The following is a 22804-nucleotide window of genomic DNA, read 5'->3' on the forward strand; positions in this document are numbered from 1 at the left end:
GTGTTCGACCGAGTCCGTTCGGCTAAGTGCACGTTGGTGCGTCTGGAGAGCACTAAAGCCTGGACTGGACTGCGGAGTGGAGGGCGACTGTTGGACGCACCTCCTTGTAGAGTGAGTAGAGGAAGACTATGGTCTGCACAGTCTTTCCCAGGCCCATCTCGTCGGCCAGGATGGTGTCGGTGCCTTGTGCCCAGGAGAAGCGCAGCCAGTTCAGGCCCTCTAGCTGGTAAGGGTGCAGGGTGCCCCCTGTGGCACTGATGTACCAAGGCTGTTGGTCAAACTTGACTGTGGGCTGTCAGTCAAAGCCACACACATAACACACACACAGACACCCAGGACATGAAAAGCAGAGTCTGGAATTATTGCAGCAGCGAAATGAATAGATTCACTATATTTATAAACTCTAGAACAGCAATCCCCACCCTTTTTTGCGCCACGGACCGGTTACATGTCAGACAATATTTTCACGGACCGGCCTTTAAATTTTAGAAGTAAATACGATGAAAAAAAAATGATACAACTGGCATAAAAACAAATATAAAGCGCATAAAAATAAAACTCAACATACATGGATGTAATTGGGAAGAAAATCCCAATGTTATTTTATTTTTCAAAATAAAACCACTCAGACTCTGATCGTCGATAATATATATATGTTTTTTGTGCGGCCCAGTACCAAATGACCTATGGGCCGGTACCAGTCTATGGACTGGTGGTTGGTGACCACTGCTCTAGAGGACGCTGTGGAGAGGCGGAATCACACTACACGCACATCCACAACGGGATTCTCGGGCGGAGCATCTCTCCTCTTTAAATCCTCTTTGGGCCGCTTAGATTTCCTCACCACCAGGGGGCGATGGTCTTCCCCAAGCATCTGCTCTCTAGAACAAAGACATCCCAATGGGTGAGTGCGAGGTTTTGCTCATATGAAGGTGTGTGTGCTCATACTTGTGTATGTGTGTGTGTGTGTGTGTGTGTGTGTGTGTGTGTGTGTGTGTGTGTGTGTGGGCAGGTGTGTGTTGGTGTATTTACCTGTGGTCCCAGTAGGCTTGTTTAAAGTTCTCATAGTCGGGAATGTCGAAGTCCTCCACCTCCCAGGTGCACTGGTCATATGGAAGGTCTCTCCATTTGATGAGGTAATGGATATCTCCATCCTTATCAAAACTACATGCAGCACAGAGACCAGAGGTCAAGCTCAAGACCTCACACAACCAAAAACTGACACACGTCACACATCGACCGGTAAAGCCCTAGCAATAAACCCAAACTCCTTCGGCCTGTGCGTCACTAGGTGACGCGGCCACGCCCACCTGTGGTTGAGGATCCTGTGAATGATGAGCCACTCAGGTTTGATGCCGTAGCGGTAGAAGCGCTCCTCCATGGCGGCGTACTCCGGGTCCTTGCTCCTCCTCTTCTCATTGTTCAGCTCCTCCTCGCCGGAGCCGTAGTCGTACGGGGGCGGCTCCTCCATGTCGTTCTTGCGTTGGTAGTTGCGGTACATGACCGTGTGGTAGAGCTCCAACTGCAGGGACATGGCCAGGACAGAAAAGAGGGACATGGAGACGCAGGCGGTGAGAGGACACCCCTCCGGAAGAGGGGAGGAGCTTGTGAATCCTCAGCGTTTACATGACGTGGAAAACGGGATGGGGAGCTTTTCCCAGTCCAAACTGGTTGGCTTACCCACACATACTACATGTTTTAGCCAATTCAAATTTTAGCAAATTGGTTTGTTCCTCATTTCAAAACCTAGTTTGAAACTAACAGCCTTTAACGGGAACCTGCAGACTTTGTCTTCTGTCTATAATATATTATTGGATCTTATTGATTAATAATTATAATTTATTTATTTACTTATTTATTAATAATTTATTATTTATTTATTAAGAATATATCTTAAAAATCACATAACGTATTTTGCAGAAAGCAGCCTTACCTGTAACTCGTTCACCCAAGAACAGTGCCAGTAGGACAGCCCCGCCCACTTAACGAACAGCAGCCTCTCGGGTCGGCCCTTGAGCGGCGGTTTGGACATGCCCTCCACCTTCTCTCCATCCTGGGAGGGTGGGGCTTCTGGTGGTAAGGGCGGATCCCCCCACATCCAGTGCAAAATCCTCTGAACTTTGCCTTTAAGTGGAGGACACTGGGGACGAAAAAGGTGTTTAAGAAGTGATGCCACCAACATTGCTGATTTGTCTTCATTTCAATTAAACGTTCTGGAGTTTCTCTAAAGCCTAGTTTCTCTAAAGCCTAGTTTCTTTATTTCAGAGCGGGGCACAGTCGTGTGTTTGTCCCTCACCATGCAGCGGGGACACAGCCACTCGCCATTGGGGATGTCGGGCAGGGGCGGGTTGAGGCAGTGGATGTGGTAGGAAGAGGGACAGGCATCGCAGCACAGGAGTTCCCCTCCGTCCTTGCACACGCGGCAGAACTCCATGTGGTCGTCCTCTTCCTCGCCCGCCCCATCCTCCTCTTCCTCGTCATCATCCTTGGCTTCCCACTGAATGCCCTCCTTCTCCTGGAAGAAGAACGTCGCCCCAGGCGTGAGAGACAGCCCGTGCGGAAAACGCAGCCGACCGGACAGAGCTCGATCTACGGACGTCTACGCATCTTTGGCACGAACAGAATCGGCATGCCGTCGTGATGTATAGAGTGATCTTGTAATTATCCTGAAAACGTGGCAGCACAGGGGCCAAGCAGGAGTGCAGCCTTGAACTCAGCCCTGCTGCTCTGGGGAGATAAATGCCATGTCAGCGTGTCATTGGTTTGATAACCACAGAGACGTGATGGGGCAGATTTACTACCTCTCTCTTCTGGGCTTGTTGCAAGCCATCAGACCAGAGGTCTTCATTTCCACAGTGCAACAGCACTGGAGCCCGTGGAAATCACACGGGCTCGGCCTGGAGAGTCTTATCCCCGGGCCAACGCTCGGGTTGGACTACTTCTGACAGACCCTCCGGGCAATAAATGGCAAGTGTGACAAGCAAGCAAGAGCCCAATGATGGCGTCTGTCCAAGCATGTTGGAGAGGAGACACAGCTCAGGTAAGTGGTGTGTGTGTGTGTGTGTGTGTCCATCATACACACACTGTGTGTGTAAGTCATTCACACAGTGGGTGTATGTGTGGGGGTCATTCACACAGTGGGTGTATGTGTGGGCGTCATTCACACAGAGGGTGTATGTGTGTGTGTGGCTCTGTGTGTAGGGGTCACTCACGCAGTGAGGGCAGCTCCACTTGCCCTCAGGAGCCTTCTCCAGCTCTGGGTCGAGGCACACCAGGTGGTAGGCTCTGGGACAGGTGTCACACAGGATGATCTCACCTCCCTGCTGACACACCTCACAGTAGTCCTGGTGGTCTGTCTCATAGCCATCCATGTCTTCTCCTACCAGGAGAAAGTCCAGCAACGAAGACACACACAACACACACACACATTTGAAAACTGATTTTTGTCTACAAGTGGCAGTTGTGCAACAAAGCTTGGATTGAAAGGGACGGGTGTGGAGAGAGGAGGTGGAGGTTGGGGAGAGGGAGCGTTTTACTTTTCCTTTTCTTGCGACCTCTCCTGGTTTTCTTCTTAGGTGCCCCTGAGGCATCCGAGCGAACAGAGGCACTGTGGATGCTGACATCATCAAAGTCAGAGAAGTCGTCTAAGAAATCCTCCTCACTCTGTCAGAAAAGACACAAACATGGTACAACCTGCCTGTGAAATGGATAACGTGCTAAATGATGAGTACTCTGGGACTCGTGAGAGTGTGATTAAAAACATTGATAATGAGATCACAATCGTAAAGAAATATCGAGTGATATATAAACTCACTTCACAGCACACAAGCCATCACCAAAATACATAAACGAGCTGATGACAAGTAGCAACCCAGTACAGTACATTTCAAGCGTTGCTGTGGAAACTGGAACCGCCCGCAAGGGGAAGCGGTTTCTAGGGGGAAGGTTATAGACGTGACGCAGACATGCACAACACCACTCTTACTGAGGAGGCTTTTTTCCTTTTGCCACCCTGGCCTGACTTGGCTTTTGGCTTCTTGGCTTTCGCTTTCTTCTTGGCGTCCTTCGGTGGCTTGGTCTTCTTCTTAGCACCAGGCCCTGGGGCACAGTCAACACGATATACGAAGATTCAATATTTTAGATTCTTTGTACTTACACATCTCCAATAGACTAACAACACACAGTACATAGACTACACAAAACAATCCAAAATGCATATGCTTTGTAGTTTGTCTACGAATAACAAAATCCCATATCTGATACACTATTAAATAAGGTTCCCTTAGGAATCTTAGGCAATTTTCAATCTCAGTAGTGACCTCCAGTGAAAACACAGAACAACAGAGGAAAACATCCAGCCATTATCATAACATCATTATCCAATGCGGGGTGCTATGCATCAAAACATCTCAGAGAGACATGCTAATCACTGATCTGGACTCTGCTGGGGTCCTGAATCACTCGCTTCCAATACCACACCACCACTGCTAACTGCGTGACCAGATGAAAAACAAGGCGAAACAGTCTCACCCTTCCCCTCTTTGGTTTTGGCTTTTTTGATTGGCCCTGTTGGAGAAAGCTGCTGGATGCTGCTAATTGAGATGGGAGGGGCCACGTTGACAGTTTCCACGGCGGCGGCCACTGCTGCAGCCACAGCTGTGGCGGATGTGCCTTTGAAGGGGTTGTTGGCGCTAAACTCCCGCCATTTGGCCCCTAGCACCGTCATCATCTTGGACATGGGGATCTTGGGGTTCTTCTTGGCAATGAGGGGCCTGACCAAACAGAATGGGCAGACATGACAGAAAGGAACAGACATTTTACTAAATGTTCAATGACGATGCATCAGTGGGTTACTATGTCTAATGTTGTTAATACTATGTTTTTTGTTTAGTTTTACAAAAATGGGATCAAACAAAGGAGATCAAACAGCAGTTGATATTCACTAATATATAATCCAGTCATAAAACCATTTCTGGACCACTGATCCATTTCAGATCATACAGCATTGGGCCAGTTAAATCGGGCCAATTAAATATTGATGATCAAGTAATTTTACTTTACTAAGCAAACATTCCATCGGATGAAGCAGCCAACGTCAGTTGGGTTAAGGTTCCTTCCACTACTACTGGTAGAACAGCAGCACACTGCAAAACAGAAGACAGCATAACACAAAAGGAAACTTCTAGAAGGGGAACCTGAGGAACTGGCTGAAGGCTTTGTAGTTGGTGATGGTTTTGTAGTCGTCCTCCGAGAAGGCGTACTGCACATCCTCCAGACCCCACTCTTCCATCAGCTGGCTAGACGACTTGGGCTCCTGCAGACAGACAGAAAAGGGACTAAAGGGACCCAAACGCTTGGCAGCGCCGCAGGGACACGTCTCACGGGGCGGACGAACTCCACACTCACCTTCATGCATCCATCACCATCGTCGTCATCGTCGTCGTCGTCGTCATCTTTCTTCCTCCATTTTGTTTTCTTCTCTTTCTTCTCCTTGGGCTTCTTCTTCTTCTTCTTCAGGGTGCCGCTGCCGCTGCTCTCGCTCTCCGAGCGCCTCCCGCGTGCCTCTCTGTCCGACACCTCATCACGCTCGACGGCGCCGCCCTGCTGGTGAACGCATGCAAACTGCCTCAGAAAACCACAGTGAGAAATGGTGAATATTTGGGGAAAATAAATATGCGTTCAGGTCATTGTCTCATCTCAGCACAAACATCTTTGAGGCCCATGAAGCCGATGCTACCAGACATGCGGGCAATAAAGCAACTGGGTCAGTGACAAATCACAACTATGTTTTAAACATGTTAAAACAACATGCTAGATGTTTGTTTAGATGTATAATTTGCATTTCTGTTGGTGCCATAGCATTTTATGACATTTCTACCATTTTTAATAAATTAAAGAATCAGTCACATTAAATTGTCAAACGATGTAACCACAAAAGCATGACAAGTATGAAATAATTCAACCTTCTAGATGTTATGTAAGTGTACTGATGAAAATAAGTGATTTATTATGAAATATCATTTCAAATTATATTAAAAATATTTTATTTCTAAACTAAGATAATATGGGTTTTTGGTGTACTGAGCAAGTCAGTATGCCATAGACATTAATGTTTTCTCTCTAATCTTGGGTCAGCTAGTTTAAAATAATTTAAAATTTAATTTTTACAGTGTAGTACAGTGCTGATATCATATTCATAGTAACTTTTTTGTGCAATATTAGATTTTTAAGAGAAACATTGTTTACACCAATCAACATTTATTGGTTACACCAACTGACGATAAGCAAACGACAAGCAATTAAAGTTTAATAAAGTCATGAAGGTAAGTGATTTAGGTATTTTAATAAATGTGAACAAAATTTAATAGATTTTTAAAATACTATATAAAACAATAATTTTAACAATGAAGAAACGAATTGATCTCTGATTATAGTACATTAAGAACAATTCATACACCTTATTCATCATATTACATATAACACAATCAACAATCAAATGTAAGATGATATCTAGCAGACAGAAGAAAAGCTAAATTCAAATTGTACATACATTGTGCATATGAGATGTTTTGAATATTCCAAACATCCATATCTCAGTGAGAAAGGTGACAACCCTCTCCTTTTTCTCCTCTGCAATTTTATTTTTGTCTCTCGTCTTGTTTCTCACATGCACTTTCATTCTTTTCTTTGCATTCATCAACTTGTTGCAGCTTTTTTGCCTTCATTCTTTCACTCATGTTCCTTATTTTTATGAACCTTAGCTTCTCCCTTTTCTTCAGCTCTGTTTGCTGGTACTTTTCTGCTCTACCCTCACATGAGTGGAGGATGCCTGTGGTCTCTTTAAACTTGGCTGCACATAGTCATGATCAGCAACATACACTATGGGCTCTGGAGGGTCATTAAAAGCTGCTCATCTGTTGATTTCAGTGATAGAGGAGTAAGGTTCAAAACTTCAGCAAGCACCCTTTTCTTCTTCTCTTCTCTCTGTACTGCCTCTGATACTGCTTCTACTCTTCCCTCACCTGCACCTGTGTTTCCCTGGGCAGATCTGTGGCTGGATGTTTGTGATCTTTCCCTGTCTCTTTCTCTTTGATAGCTAAAGTACAGAAGATGACTAAAACTGTTAGTTTAATGTCCAGAGCCTTAATTTGCCTTCCATTCTGACTTCAAACCTCTCAATAAAACTACCCTTTTAGGAGACCTACATCACTGATTTTACTTTCTCATGAAACACTAGCAAGTGTATGTGAGTGTGTATGTAGTGTATCTTTGCTTTATTTTAACAAGATAATTTGCCCTTGCAGCAGGATCCACATTAACACCCGCTCTGTGGCGAGCCACTTTTTCTTTACTTGTAAGAGGCATCTATTAGAAGAGGAGAGAGTTTGTTTTTTTCATACACAGGTTTCCACCTACATACTTCTTGTTTATGTGCACTATCCTATAGAAATGTGAAATTAAAAACTAAGTTTCATTTAAAGATTTTATAATTCTTTTTAAACTACATTTCAAGCTGCATATTATGGTATATTATAATTTTAATAATAACAACAATAATTTAAATAATTGTATTATTATTATTAATAATAATAATAATAATAATAATAATAATAAACTACAAAAGTAGAAATATTGTCCATAAATTGATAACATTTGTCTCATAAAGGAAATGGTGCAATGGTGTAACCCGGTTACTCCACAGGACATTTCAAATTGAAACCAAACTATGGAGTCAAATTAGTTGATGGTGATGAGAAAAAAAAAATAATAAAATATCGCAAATATAAGATTAGCATTTTGCATTTTACGTTCCTATTTTGCTTCTGCAATACTTTCCCTCTTTTGCGTTTCTTTCTTTTCTTTACGCATCACACTGCTTTTCTTTGCGTTTCACATTTTATGTTGCTGCTTTTTTTTGCAATACTTTCTCCCTTTTGCGTTTCTATCTTTTGTCTGTGCGTTACACTGCTTTTCTTTGCGTCTCGCATTTTACTTTCATAATTTTATTTTGCGCTTCTCTCTATTCAGTCCCACCAGGATTTCGCGGGCCTTTTTTGTGATTGTTGCGGGCTAAAATATTTGATGTTGCGGGTGTTTTTCAAAAAAATTGTGATGGAAGTTGCGGTGTGTTTTTGCTTTTTTGTGAGTACATTGCAATAGGGAGTAAATGTTGTATGGTTTCCTCTATTTAGTAGTCCATTTTAATTATCTATTTACCTATTTATTCAGGGTTGCCAACTTTTCAAGATCGCTTGGAGTGAGATTTGAACCTGGAGGGGGTGGCGAACCTTAATGGGAGGGGGGGGGGGGGGGGGGGTTAGCGGTTGTTACCGGGCGGCCTGTAAAATGGACACAAATTAAGTATTATATTGAGATCGATTGCCAGTGGTTTGCGCCAGAGCGAAGTAGTAACTCATAGATATGGATCAGAGATAAATAAACTAGATTTTTTTTTCGGCGTGAGATATCGGAAGTGTGGCGTGTGAACGTGTGAAGACGGTCAAATGCGTGTGTCTCACGCTCAGTGCGTGAGAGTTGGCAACCCTGATTTATTTATTTATGGGTATTATGCTTCTTATAAAACCCCTGGTTTTAACACTTCAAGCAATGATTTGATTTCTCTTACTCTATGTCAGGGATGTCAAAGTTAAATACACCGAGGGCCAAAAAACCAAATTTGCTACAAGCCGAGGGCCGGACTGGTTCAATGTTTATTAAAACATATTGAAATGATTGCACATAGCCTATTGAAGCAAGACCTAACACAGTGTATATTATTTAATGCTTAAATGAATAAGTCAGTAATTTAAAGTGAAAACATTTTTCAACAAGCAAACGGATAAAAACAAATTTCCTTCAAAGAAAACATGTCCTGTACAAATGAATAAAGTAATAAAGATTTGAAAAGTGCTGGAATTTAGGCTAAAGTACTTGAAAATGCTTGAGATTGTAACGACTTCGTTTCACAACAGATATCTGTCTGACTGAACTGTTCTCCTGTATTATGTTAACAAATACGAGCATCTTGTAATTCTAGGACGAAACATGAGAGAACGTGAAGACGTTAAGATTGGGCATTTTGAAAATAAACAACCATTAAATAATGTGAATAAAAAAGATGCAGGCGTGCTCGGTAAAACAACATGGCGGTAACGACGATAGTCAAATCGGCAATCTGCGTACTCACACTAGGCACGGTTTGCTCGTTCCGTGCTGGGGCCCGGTTATCCCCCCTCCCCACTCCCCCGCTGGCCTGCACTCACACTCGCTTCAGCAACCCGGCCCGAGCACGCTTACGTCATCACAACGCCGCTTTATTTGGAAAAAAGCGCGCTCGCACAACACTATAGAGTTCACGATTCTCTTTTTATTGTATTTTTGGAGTCGTTTTGGGAGTGCAGAAACACGGTGCAAGCACAGATTTATCGATAATTTAACACAACGATTGTCTGCTAATCGCTTTGCCGCTATGACTGTTTAACGTGAGCGTCGCATCACTGATGTCATGTTTGAGTTCCAGCGAAATGAACCAATCAGACGAGGCACCAAGCGGGCCCGGGCACGGATAGCGCTCACACTAGAAGCGAACCGTGCCCGAGTCCACATGAATCGTGCCCTGGCCCACCTCTTCAAAGCGGGCCCGAGCACGGTTAACTGATCCGGGCCCAGGCACGGTTGGAGCGCTCACACTAGCCAAACGAACCGTGCTTCGGCAGGCAACCGTGCCCGGGCCCGGATCACAGAGCCTAGTGTGAGTACGCCCTAGAGTGTGATAGTGATGTGTCGTTCGCGAACGATCCGGCTCTAAGAGCCGGCTCTTTGAAGTGAACGATTGGAACCGGCTCCACAATGGGAGCCGTTTTAGGATCCTATTTGGGAGCCGCTTTTTCCTTCAGTATTGCGCTTGTGCTCTGCAAGTGCCACAGTGCCACAGTTTTTTTCCAACATCGTTTTTATTTGTCCTTCGGTGCCTCGCTGTCTCTCCCTCTCCTTGCGCGTATTGCTCTGTTTCTGCCAATGGTAGAGCATACTTGTCGCGTCGCGACCAGCGCGAGGGTCCGTGCGCCGAAAATGACGCAATCGCGGTGGCTCCGCCCCTGCGTGAGGACCCCCGTGCGAAGCGAGGTCGTGCACCTCTTCAGCGCAATGAACAAAGTTATGTATGCCGGGTTCATACACCTTTACAAGGTGGAATTCAAGCAGTGGTACGTCACTTGCCATTTTCAATATTTCCCAGCACCTTAAACTTAAATATTTATACATATACTCGAAATTATTCGAAATAATTCGCTTTTTTATCACATCGATTCAGTCAGACATCTATTTGTTGTGAAACAAAATACAGTTACATTTTCAAGTACTTTAGCCTACTTTAGCACTTTTCAAACCTGGAGCACAATGCAACATTAATTTTCGTCAGGTAAAATCCTGTTTTTCCCTGTTTTTTAGGGGTGTTTCTTTATACTACCACCCATATCGTTTCGGACAACACTGCAAAGAACTTCTCCACTGCCCGCATGTCAAGCGTGTGCTCCACATATCTGACCAATCACACGCAGCTTTCAGTTAATAATGTGGCAGGAAAACACTGAAAACAAAAAGTCTCCACTTTTTTTGTGGAAACGGCAGGCAATTGGCCAAGCTGTATTGCGTTCTATTTTGTGATAATTTAAGAATTGGTTATAATAAAACTTTTATTTATAAAGCATTGTTATGCAGCATTTTTACTTAACAATGTCAATAATGAAACAAAATGTTATAAAATTAGGTTTAAGCTATTAATTAATTAATAATATAAAAATATATATGGGGAGCCGTTTGGGAGCCGAAAGAGCCGGCTCTCCACAGTAAGAAGAGCCATTAGAGCCGCATCTCAAAATAGAGCCGAAAATCCCATCATTAATAGACAAACCACATCAACCCCACGTGATGAGAGCCACAGGTGAGACGGATTATCACAAGACGCACCCGCACCCACGGACACTGTTGCCAACTCCTCAGTAAGGAAAGTCGCTATTGGTTGTCCTAAAAGTCGCTAGAAGTCGCTAAATAACGTCATCACCTAATTTGCATAATACATGTTTTTGAAGCTCTAAAAGAATAACGTTGGGAGAGAAGAAAATGAGTAAAAAAACACTTTTCAGTTTATTAAGTGTGAGCACTTTTAAAATAAAAATGCATTTGGTAGCAACAGCTTTTGGGTGAATTCTTAATTATTTCAATCATAATAATAATGCACTGGTTAGTGTCCCAGTAGGAGTCCACTGTTGCAGATATAGACACCTCAAAGATGTCCTCTGTTTATTGTCCTGGATTACCTTTCTTGAAGGTAGATTTATGATTACCCTTTTCACCAGTCTTCCAGCCATCAGTAACTACCAACTACCAGTAAATATTTGCTGATTAATATCGATATAATACTAGTTTTAACATGTTGCTTCTGTACATAGTCAGGAAACAGCTCAAATACATTTTTAATAACACTAAACCCCGAATTGGATCGAATCGGATTAAATCGAAATAAATCGATTCTTAATCTTCAGAATCGGAATCGGATCGATTCTTGGAATTTGAATCGATACCCAGCCCTACATTTCGACTATATGTAGGAATATTTAACTTAATTAAGTTTAACTGGTGCGCGCAGTTACAAAATTTGAGAGGTGCACGACCTCGTGAATCAACAGCGTGCAACGCCCTCGCGCACGGGCTGAGCCACTACGATTACGTCATTTTCGCCGCGCAGACCCTCGCCGCTTGTGTGCGCTGCAGTGACTTCACGGGCTACCATTGCATTGTGGGGAATGTAGTGCAAAAGTTTGTGTGTGCAAAATACCATCGGGCAGCTGTGGCCTGCGGGCCGGTTCTAATAGTAATTAAATATCATCCAGGGGGCCATAGATAATCAAAAACCAGATCCGGCCCGCGGGCCTTGACTTTGACATATGTGCTCTATGTGGTATGAAATAGTTTGGGCAGGAATGATCCCTCTCAAGATTTTGTATGCCCCGCCCTCTGAAACACAGGTGTTGGGACAGAGAATGCACAATGATCCCTCTCACTTTCTTGAAATGATCCCTCGAAGTGCAACAGCTCGGTGTCAGAAATGGACTTTCCGTCTCTTAAAAGACTATGAAAAATCACTTGGAGTGGATGGGCTGGTACTAGAAATGTTAAACTTGTTGGAAATACATGTATGAACTCATCGTTGTGAAACAATAAAACACTGAAAACAAAAAAAAAACCAGTTTATTCCCGCTTTCATGCAGTGTACCAGGATACTGCTTTTCCCGATCTTTTGCCGTTATTTTCGTCGCAAAAAGCTTTCAGTCTGCTCCTCTTGAACGTATATACGGAAGTAAGGCGGGAGTTTGTCGACGTCACATCAAGACAACATCAGTGATTGGTCAAATTTGCAGGAAAGTTGCGGTGATTGGCTGAAGTTGCAACACCGCCCTGAATTTGCGGGGTTTGCTTGAATTTGCGTTGAAGTTGCAAATCGCAGCATCGTGAATTTCTGGAGGGTCTGTCGATTTTTTGCTCTGGTTTTACCCTCTGTGTGGGGGCGGGGAAAGAGGCGTGGCCAAAAGCGAAAGGCATGCCGTGAACTTTCGGTCATCAGTTGGAGCCACCGTCACACAGCGCAGCAATTCAGTTTACTGGTGTCAAACGGTCGCCCAGCTGGATCACAGGTTTATACACTTTATAGACTGATGGTAATAATCAATCCCATCTGGATGGTAGATCTTAATAGTGATAATAATAATAATCATATGGGCAGGAACCATTTGGCTATAGGCTATAGTGGAACTGTTATCCATGTTTTCCATGTTAGCTAGATTGCCTACTCTTCTCACAGTCCTGATCACACTGCACAATTTAGTAAGTGAAAACAAATCTAGCTACCAAATTAGATAATATAAAAGTCTATTATTATCTATAAAATTCAATTATTACCATCAATCTATAAAGTGTATATACCTGTGGTCCAGCTGGGCGACCGTCTGCCATGATACCAGTAAATCGAATTGCCGCTGTGTGATGGTGGCTCCAACTGATGATGCGGAACGTTCACAGCACGCCTTTCACTCTTGGCCACGCCTCTTTCCCCGCCCCACACAGAGGGTAAAACCGGAGCAAAGAAAAGAAAGAAGCGCGAAAAAAAATTGTGAGCGTAAAATGCGAGACTCAAAGAAAAGCAGCATGACGCGCAAACAAAAGAAAGAAACACAAAAGTGAGAAAGTATTGCAAAAAAGCAGCAACATAAAATGTGAAACGCAAAGAAAAGCAGTGTGACGCGCAAACAAAAGAAAGAAATGCAAAAGAGGGAAAGCATTGCAGAAATAAAATAGTAACGTAAAATGCAAAATGCTAATCTTATATTTGCAATATATTTTTTTCTCGTCACCATTAAAGACCCTAATTTGACTCCATACATGACCTGAATCTGCTTTATTTTGTCAAATTTTACAGAGTGTTACTAATCTTGACTTGTGGCAGTTGGGGTCTTCAGAGGTCCTTCTGTTTGACATCACATACTGTTACATGATCTTCTGGCTCAAAATGTTCAAAATGGCTCCAAAAAGGGTGGTTACACCAGTAGACATACCAGACGTTTGACTTGGCAGACATGATTCCCCATGTTAATGGAAATCTTCAGAACTGCCATGTTTCTCTGTTATTATTTGATATTAAAAAATACTTGTTTATGATTATGCCAGTGTATTTCAGAGGCTGTTTAGAACGTCATTACACATTTTTTCAACAACTTATATTCTTAGTGCTGCATTTTTATGGTTACACCATTTAGACAATATTGCCCATTTTCTCTCAATATTAACTCAGAACGTAATAAAATCAGGCATGTCGAGATAGCAGCCCAAAGAAAAAGATATTTCAAAGTAAATTATAGCTTTATTTTAAAATTATCACATTTTAAAAGTTATTCAAACTTCAGAGACAGAAAAAAATGAGCGGCACGTCTTTCACCCAACTGCATCTAAACAGTGTGACAGCGTGGGCATTGGAGGGTTTGTTCAAATGTGTGTCTAACACATGTGTCCCTGGTCTGATGGATGCCAGGGCTCATTTTCACAAAGTCATCACACAGCTGATGCCACAGTCGGCTGTCTCCATGGCCCATGGTGCATCCTGTCTCCCTATGTGACCTAAAACACACCCTGTTCCTCCTGGAGGTGCTGAAGAGGTGTTCATCCAGCCACCTGGTCCAGAAGTTTGAAAAATCACTGAGCTGGATTAGCAGGACCAGGTGTGTTTGATCTGGGTTGGAAATGAAGGCTGCAGAAGATCAGATCCCCAGGAGCAGACCTGGCCATCACTGGACCCAAATGTTCCTATACATGTCAAAGTCTGTCCAGAACTGCTGCTGCAGAGTGAACGTAAGGCCCGGTAAGCCCACTGTGGAGGCCAGCAGGCCTTTCACCCGTGCCACACCGACAGTGGACCGGACCAGTGCGTGGTTGCCATGCACACGCGCCTCACTGGAAGGTGCAGGGGAAGCCGCTGTTGCCGCAGCACATTCTAGCCTCGCCAGCGGGCCATCTGTGTTGCCATGGTAACCAAACTGTGCAGTGCTGTTGGGGGGGGGGGGGGGGTGTCTTTTTCTCTCTCTCTCTCTCTCTTTCACTGCTGCAACAGCCAATGAAATAGCGCCACTCAATCAGGCCTGTCTGCATAACGAGCATGTTTTGCTGAGGCCGGTGGAGGCAGTGGCTGTTCTAAAAGGGCCGTCTAGACAAACCTCAATTACACACGTGGAGAGAGAAAGAGAGGGAGAGAGAGAGAGAGATAGGGAGGGAGGGTGAAGGGGAGAGAGGAAGAGAGATAGGGAGGGAGAAGGGAAGAGAGAGGGAGAGTGAGAGAGAGAATTAAATAGAGAGTGAGACACCGAAGAAGTGAGAGAAAGGAAGGAGGGAGAGAGACAAGATGAGATAGAGGCAGTGTGAGCAAGAGAGAGGCTGGAAGAAAGAGAGCAATGTTCACACACACAGCCAAAAACAGGAGCGCTAGAAAACCAGGCTGCTGTCAGTCCGCTAATATTCAATGCATATAAAGCCATTTACATTTAGCACGAGAAGCAGGATTGACAGGAAGCAATGGCGCCCGACGAGCTCACGTCTCCCTCCCCCCGCTGAAATGCTGTCGTGCGAATGCATCTGAAATACGGCATGACTCACGTGCTAAAAAAACAAACAAAAAAAACCCACTTTTTCTAACGTTGCGATCAGAAAGTGCTACTGTCAGACCCTCAGGACACCTGCATCCTGCCGTCCCGCCGTGGTCCCGACCCACCCAACCGGTGGGCATCCAGCCAGAGACATCCAGTCGCGTCCAGTCAGACACCACATGCAGAGGGAGACTGGCAGCTGGAGGACAGGGCCTGGGGTTGAGTGCAGTGTGCCCAGAGCAGACCTGCCTGGTGTTTAGCAGGACATTTCACGGGACAATTTGAGGAACGTTTGCAGAATGCTTAGAAGGGCTGGGGTGTGTGTGTGTGTGTGGGGGGGGGGGGGGGTTACAAGAGAAAAATAGCAAGAAATCCAACAAAGGAGAAACACGGCAAAAGAGGGATGCGTGACAAGTGATTGGAGGAGAGAGAAAGGTGAGGGTGTATAGGCGAGACAAGGGGAGAGAGAGAGAGAGAGAGAGAGAGAGAGAAAACGAGAGTGTGAGGTTAAGAGTCAGCTCCTGTGTGTAAGTCTATTAGCTCAGTGCGTGGCAGGTCCAGAGGACGATGACCATGGCTACACCTCCCTGAACAGTCCCCAGCTGGGCAGGTCCCCCCCACACACACAGAACGGCCCATTTGAGCACGACCTTGTCAAAACACCACATATCGACCTCAGCAGATTTTACACGTATTTTCCTGCTGATATATAATTTCTAGACTTTGTATAGACTTAATATCAACACTTAATATCAGCCCAAGTTCACAAAGCGGCCCCTCTGAGCTACGGTGTTGGTTCAGACAGACACTCTGTGATGTAAGGATGTAAGGATGGCTTAGCGTCGGTTTAATCCTGCTGAGAGCATGTCAGGATCTAAGAGCAAGGAAAGTTCAGCTGTCAGGGTGTTCACGCATCTCCGCTGACAGATACCGCACACATCTGTAAAGCCTAGCCACATCTCCGCCCATCCTGACGCACCCATTAGGCCCAGGAACCATTTAGCCAACTTTTCATGTGTTTTAAAGGCAAATCCACATATCAAAACAAACACGATAAATGTTTAATGTTGTCAGAAAAGGCTCTGTTGTGTCCCACATTCTAAGGGTTGTCACATTCGCCCGGAGATGAGCTCAAAGAACACTGACACCAGGCTGGATTCCAGGAGTGCATAACTGGCCCTGTTACCCACAATCACCATTCCAAAGTGGGAGAAGAGGGACACCTGAGCAGTGGGGTGGGATTGGTGGGGTGGGATTGGTGGGGCAGTGGGGTGGGATTGGTGGGATGGGATTGGTGGGATTGGTGGGGCAGTGGGGTGGGATTGGTGGGATGGGATTGGTGGGATTGGTGGGGCAGTGGGATGGGATTGGTGATGGCAAAAGCCACAGAGCAGAGAAGGGTTGCGCGGTGATCTTTGCGGCGACATCGGTCCCACGCTGCTGACGGGAGCACGCAGGTGACGGGACCCCATGCTAACCTCACCTCCCTCTTCTTGCTCTTCTTCACCCTGCCCATCTTCCCTTCCTTCACCCTGCCAGGTTTCTTCTTCTTCTGTTTGACCGTGTCATCGTCGGAGAAGAATCGCTCAAGGGGCGAGAGAAGCACGCCGTCACGCTCACCTTCCTCTTCCTCATCTGTATATAGACATAAACACACACACACACATGCAGCATGTTGTCAGCTCTCTTTCACACCTCTCTTTGTGCATTCTTCCTCTCTCCACCCACACTTCCTCTGATCTTACTCTGGAGTCATGGCGTGTGTGTGTGTGTGTGTGTGTGTGTGGCGTGCCGGGGAGGAAGCAGAGGCCAGACGAGCTTCCCCGAGATGGTGGTGACGGCAGACGACGACGCACAAAGAAGGGGGAGAGAGGTGAGGTCGCCCGTCACCCTCTGAACTGCGAATTGCACACTGTAAACAAAAACAGCGTGGTGATGACACATCACCGCAGATGGAGTACCCACCGCAGCCGGGCTGTCATGGGCTGCAGGAGACGTGAGCAGCAGACGCGCTAACAGTGGAGACGTGCTGACAATCCCTTCCCCCCACAGCCTGTGGCTCAGCCCATGAAATATGCAGCTCGCGGGTCGAAGGCGGCCAGCTAAGACCCTGCCCTGCAGTCAGCTACCCCGGGGGGCCGCCCGAGACGAAGGGCTTTCCCCGTCTCACGCACTGCACAATCCTTAAAACCCATTTAACCCCCATTTACCTGAGAAGGCTCAGAGCGGCACTTAGAGCAGACGCTCTGGGCTTCCAGGTCCACTCAGCAACCCCCTACAGCAATCCAGAGTTATCTGAGGAGGGGGGGATTTTTTCATTGCTGTTGTCATCATTTTATGAATTTGCCTTTGCATATGAACGTACAGCAGAACCGGGAGGTTGCTGGACAGTGTACTGAGGCCCCGGCACTGCCATCGGCGAGGTTGAAACGAACCAGCGCACGAACGCTAGCAGGTACCAGCACACTGTCTGTGTCCGGCCACAGTTTCAAAAGGTGTTAATGACACCTTTTAAGGAATATTCGATATCAGCACTGCTAATTTTCTGGAAATCCCCCGCAAGTTAAAACCGTGAAGATCGCGTATCGTGGCAGGGCTGCCCGGGTGACCCGCTGTGCGTGCAGACAGAGCAGGAGCTCCAGGCGTGGTAAACCGCCGCGCCGCACACGGCCCCCCCGGGGCCTGCCGACCCTGGCCACGGACCCAGCACGGATCCAGCTAGTCCGGTGGAGCTGGAGTGACAGCTTGCTCCATTAGAGCAGAGCCCTGCGGGGGGTTTATGGGAAAGCGCGTTGGGATCCCCATGGGCCGCTCTGTTAACACGAGCAGACGCTGAGCTGTGGATTCGCCCCTCATCGTTAGCGCACCTGCAGCCCTGTTACACTTTTGGGGCGCGGCGAAGAAGGAACGTCTCCCCTCCCAGGACCCGAAAGTGCGAAGCAACTTCATCCTCCATCATTACTCCTCATCAGCCAGACTTTATGGGTCCGGACCGAGGCGTTTATGACCCATGACACCCATCCCCCACCACAGCCCGCCATCTCTGAGGTACACACACACACACACACACACACACAAGCAACATCTTCCAGGTGAGCTACTTACAATAAACCATGTGAAATTTCCACTGCTCTTAACAGGTCCTACACAGGCCCAAGATGCAGTCTCATCACTCAAACTACTAGTCCAGGCCTGAAATGATCATGCAAAGCAAAATCTATTCTCAGTAACAGCATCACTCCTAGCCCAAATTACCTCCTAGTTAACTAGCAGAGAGCAAAAACACCTTCCTGTCGCTCAGTGGCTTCACCGCAGGCTGTTCACGCCATTTGTACATGTACTGTGGGCTTTGTAGTCACTCCCTTTGGCTGCTGTACCAAAACTTTACCAGCTCCAGTAACCACAGATTCCTACAATTTAAGATAGTCATTTATAATTTGCAATTACGGAGTGTAATTGCTAATTATAAATGCAAATTAGGCAAATTGTGCCATCAAACGTAAACTCCAGCAGCTGCACAATCTTTGCTGCCCTTCTAATTTCATTAAACATCGCACACTGCATCGGAGGCACCGTGTGCTTGACACACACTTGTGTGATGCAAACATTACACACACATGCCCAATCTCTAGCTCAGATTGGGTGTATGCTTTCATGGTGCAGTATCCAAAAATAGCCCCCGCCGCTCACAGAGACATCTTCCACAGGCACAGCAAAACCTACTGATAATCTTTCAATTTCAAAGCAGGACAAAACAATGTAAAAGAAAACCTTGCTGAAATGAGAGACACAAGACAAGGACAGACAGTAGCAAGCAGTGCACGCTGCCTCCCACCTTCAAATATTCAAACAGACAGATAAATAGATAGATAGATACATACAGTTTATTGGTCCCCGAGGGCAAATTTGAATGCAGCACAGTGTGAACAGAAAGTGGAAGCATGACAGACACACACACACACACACACACACACACACACACACATCCAGTGCAAAATGCTGGGCTCAGAAAGGTAAGTGGACACTGTCAGGGCAGCAGAGACAGCCGGACAGCTCTGTGAGGTGAGACAGTGGAAGTCCTGAACCTTTGCCGAGTTAAGCAGCCCTGCTGTGTCTTTTTCGGAGATGAACGCCCTCTGCACTTTACCGCAGCCGTGGGAAAGCCCGGACTCCCACGGGTGGCATGACGCTCCATGCCCATCACTGGACCCTTACTGGATCCTCACTGGATCCCCTCTGCAGTGGGAACGTTGACTCAGCTGACCGGATTTCAAAGGCAACCGATTGCAACGTTCATACCTGATCATGCCTTCTGGGTGCTCGACAGAAAGGTACCTCATTAAAATGTGCACACAATGAGCAGAAACGTCAGGCATATTGAGTACTTTCCTACAGACAGCATTCATCTCCCAGACCTCCTCTCTTACATTTTGCAGGGTGCATTATTTATCGTATTTAAATATTAAGATATTAGGGGCGTTTGCCCGCGACCACTTTCATTGCTCCAGTTGAGGGTGTTGGTTATGAGTTCTGCAGTGTGTCAAGCTTGTAGTCAGTTCTGTGGACAATCCAGAATGCAACTCTACAGTTACTCTGACAGTAACTGGCTGCGTCATGGGGGATGCTATTAAGCTTGCGTGCTTGTTAAGAATTTAGCAACACATAATTAAATATCTCAAATCCACTCCTTTTAAACAGAGAAAGTAGCAGTTTGTACTAAAGAATGTGGAGCTTCCCAGCACCCGCAGGTTATCTCTAAACTACCATCCTTCTGGGAAACAGGCACAGAGATAGAAAGGTTTCCAGTGTGTTACAGCTATTTGTGAAATGTTAAATCTGCCAGTGGGCTAGGGTGCATGCTAAAATGCTCAAATAAAATAAATTTTCCCCCTGGAATTCTGCCATGTACGTCTGAAAGCGATAAAAGGCAGTCTGGCCTTCCGAATCCGAATAACCTTCAGTGGGTCTGGGCTGCATTTCTTGAAATCAGGGAAGTCGCTTAGCTGGCCAGAGCACATGGAACACTCTGGACACTTCCTGTCCAGCTGCTCAGGGCGATTGGCCACTGACTCCTAAAACTTCCTTTCTTCAGATGTAAAATGTTTATTCGATGTTCTCCTATAGTATCTGGATATTTCCTGTCTATATGTTTTTGGGAGGAGACGATAACAATGACAGTCAGACCTCAAGCAGTCATTTTAGGGTGTCTCTTTTGACCAACTCGCAATTAATACGCAGAGCCCTGAACTGGCTGAATGTGAGAATCCACGAATGTATTGATTTGATTGAGCCAAGTGCCATGATGGTATAAAAAGCAGGCAGCCATGGCTGAGGCCCAGCTATACAACCACTTCATCACATCTGCCTAACATGGCACCTGCACCCCAGGGAGGTGGGACTGATCTCACTGCCAGATTGATGATTCTTGTTTATGAGCTGCAGAGACGTCCATCCATTCAGGATGAAAACAAAAAAAATGCATTATAGGAGCGTTATATAATGGATCCATGAAGGAGAACCCAGCTCCTCACTGACCTTGGACACATCTAATAGGCTACATAATGCCAAATGTAGTCTCCCACATGCCCACAGATGTGAAAGACTTGGTAAGTGTTTCAGATGAGTGGAAGTCTATGAATTCAGAGTAGTGGTCCGCTTTCTGTCCTTTCATTTACAGACTGCAAGGGAAAAGTGTGTTAATAAAAAGCCCTTTGCGTAGAGGTGGTGAAGTCAGTGGTGTTTTCTCATCACACTTGGCTACTGGAAGCATTATTTTTGTATTTTAACCACGACAGTACATTGTAGATAGATAAATAAATAAACAAACAAACAAGCTCTCTGCTCTTTAACTCTATACGTAAAACACAATGCATTAATCACCACATAATACACCAACCCTTTAAATGGTATGTATATAAACTCATGCAAAGTGTTGCACGTGCTAATAGGAAGATGGATTTTTTTTGTAGATGGACTTTTCATGCAGCGTTATCAGGTCTGACGAACGTGCACAACAATATCAACGCAAACTGATGGAAAAACAAAATGGTGTGCATACATCCAATTTATATGCAAAGACAATTGCGTCTATTACTACAATTTTTATACAACTGAATTGATTATAACTACACATCAAAAAAACCATTCGGCGAAGGTACAGAAACATGGGCATTGTATGCTAGACTTGCAGACAATCGCAGTCGGCCGTGATAAACCAAGCTGCGTCTACAGCTATACATTTGGGGGTAAGAGCGTCCGAGCTGAGGAAGGAAACGGAGTAGACCATCACAGGTCACGCGCTGTAATCATTTGGACAGGGCAGCAGTGCGTACTGCGTCCTGTCGCCCCCTTCACACTAGTGTAGCCTACAGTAGCGCGGGCAAGCCCTTTTCCCGCATTCAACTAGGCGTAGCAGCAACCGTGCGGCTCTGATGGATAGGAACTCCCTCCTGCCTCTGCCACTTTACTTGCCTCACCTGGTATGTCGTCTTCAAAATCCAAATCGTCTTGGCCCTCTTCTTCATTGCTTAATGACCCGGGCATCTTTACTGCATAACAAAAAAATCACATCCAAAGCTACAGAATAAAGTCGTAAAACTTAACCCTCTGAATGCCAATATATCGCTACGCCTTTAAACGCCTCGCCGAGGAGCAGGATATATCCAGCAAAGGTGATGATAATTTTATTTTAACAGTTCGCAAAAAGATGGCTGCCCTGTTTTGAACCCTCGCAAAAAACCTCTTTCTCTTCTCTATCCAAATCCTCTGGACTGAAAATAAGAAAGAGACAAAAATGGAACACACATGCCCAGATTGTGACGTCTGGTCTGTTGCCATGGCAATCCATCCCATAATTTCCGACACAACTAGTTAAGTAGTGCTCCCCTAGTAACCAGTTTTACTAGTGGTGAACAGAACGCCCGGCGCGCGTGTCAACAGCCCGGCGCGTGCCCGTCCCTCGCCGGTATTGTCCTTTTTCCCCGGCTCGGTCCGCGGACGCGGAGGTTACACCGGGATACAAAGTTGCCCGGGTCCCTGTCGGCGGGCTGCGCGCCGTCTGCGTTTCCTCTCGTAAATGGAAACATGTTTGGCGGCGCTTTCGCAACACCGCCGGGCAGAGCGGACCAGCGCAGGACAAACGCGTCTTTTGTTTGGATCACATGAACGGATTTGTTTCCCTCTCCTCCGGTTGCGGGACTAAGCGGAGCGGGGGGGATCTCTCTCGCAGTGACGTGGCTGGTTTACAGGTGTCTGCGGGGCACGCAGATCGGGGGAGCTTTTATTCCAACAAACGGCCTTGTGCTTGCATGCAAAGGACTCGGAGCGTTCATCTCGGGTGCAAACGCACGTAAACCTTCATAAACGTTTCCTATGCAGGTGCCGATTCGTCGTACGCACCGTTCGCTTACGGCAACCAGCAAGTCACGAACAGTTGTCAAGGTTACCACAGCTGCAACACGCAGCGAACCCGACCACACCGAACAAAGAAACATCGCACCATGGCGGAATATTACAGCGATTATTACAGCGGGTGCACCTAGTGCGCAAAGCTCTCCACTAAAATAAAAGACATTTAAAAAGCTCAACTCTCCCTAAATGAAGCTAAAGGGCGCAGG

The 22804-nt window shown here is 45.9% G+C and overlaps 1 protein-coding gene across 4 annotated transcripts in view; it reads right to left on the reverse strand.

Moving 5' to 3' along the window:
• Positions 1–22476, reverse strand: part of chd5 (chromodomain helicase DNA binding protein 5) — a 37417-nt gene extending 14941 nt beyond the window's left edge. The window contains exons 1-14 of one of the 4 annotated variants that reach the window (XM_077007719.1): positions 21665–22476; positions 16672–16823; positions 5407–5601; positions 5196–5314; positions 4531–4772; positions 3986–4098; positions 3537–3663; positions 3213–3379; positions 2297–2515; positions 1934–2140; positions 1311–1522; positions 1033–1164; positions 773–881; positions 101–292 (exon numbers count right to left, since the gene is read on the reverse strand). In XM_077007719.1, coding sequence (XP_076863834.1) covers positions 101–292; positions 773–881; positions 1033–1164; positions 1311–1522; positions 1934–2140; positions 2297–2515; positions 3213–3379; positions 3537–3663; positions 3986–4098; positions 4531–4772; positions 5196–5314; positions 5407–5601; positions 16672–16823; positions 21665–21731 — 2253 coding nt within the window. In that variant the 5' untranslated portion in view covers positions 21732–22476. Of the gene's footprint in view, positions 1–100; positions 293–772; positions 882–1032; positions 1165–1310; positions 1523–1933; positions 2141–2296; positions 2516–3212; positions 3380–3536; positions 3664–3985; positions 4099–4530; positions 4773–5195; positions 5315–5406; positions 5605–16671; positions 16824–21664 lie in introns of all 4 variants that reach the window. The other 3 variants (XM_077007725.1, XM_077007731.1, XM_077007713.1) reach the window with 3 other exon arrangements.
• Positions 22477–22804: the final 328 nt, after the last annotated feature.

Source organism: Brachyhypopomus gauderio, chromosome 1 (genome assembly GCF_052324685.1).
Source record: "Brachyhypopomus gauderio isolate BG-103 chromosome 1, BGAUD_0.2, whole genome shotgun sequence".
NCBI classification, from domain to species: Eukaryota; Metazoa; Chordata; class Actinopteri; order Gymnotiformes; family Hypopomidae; genus Brachyhypopomus; species Brachyhypopomus gauderio.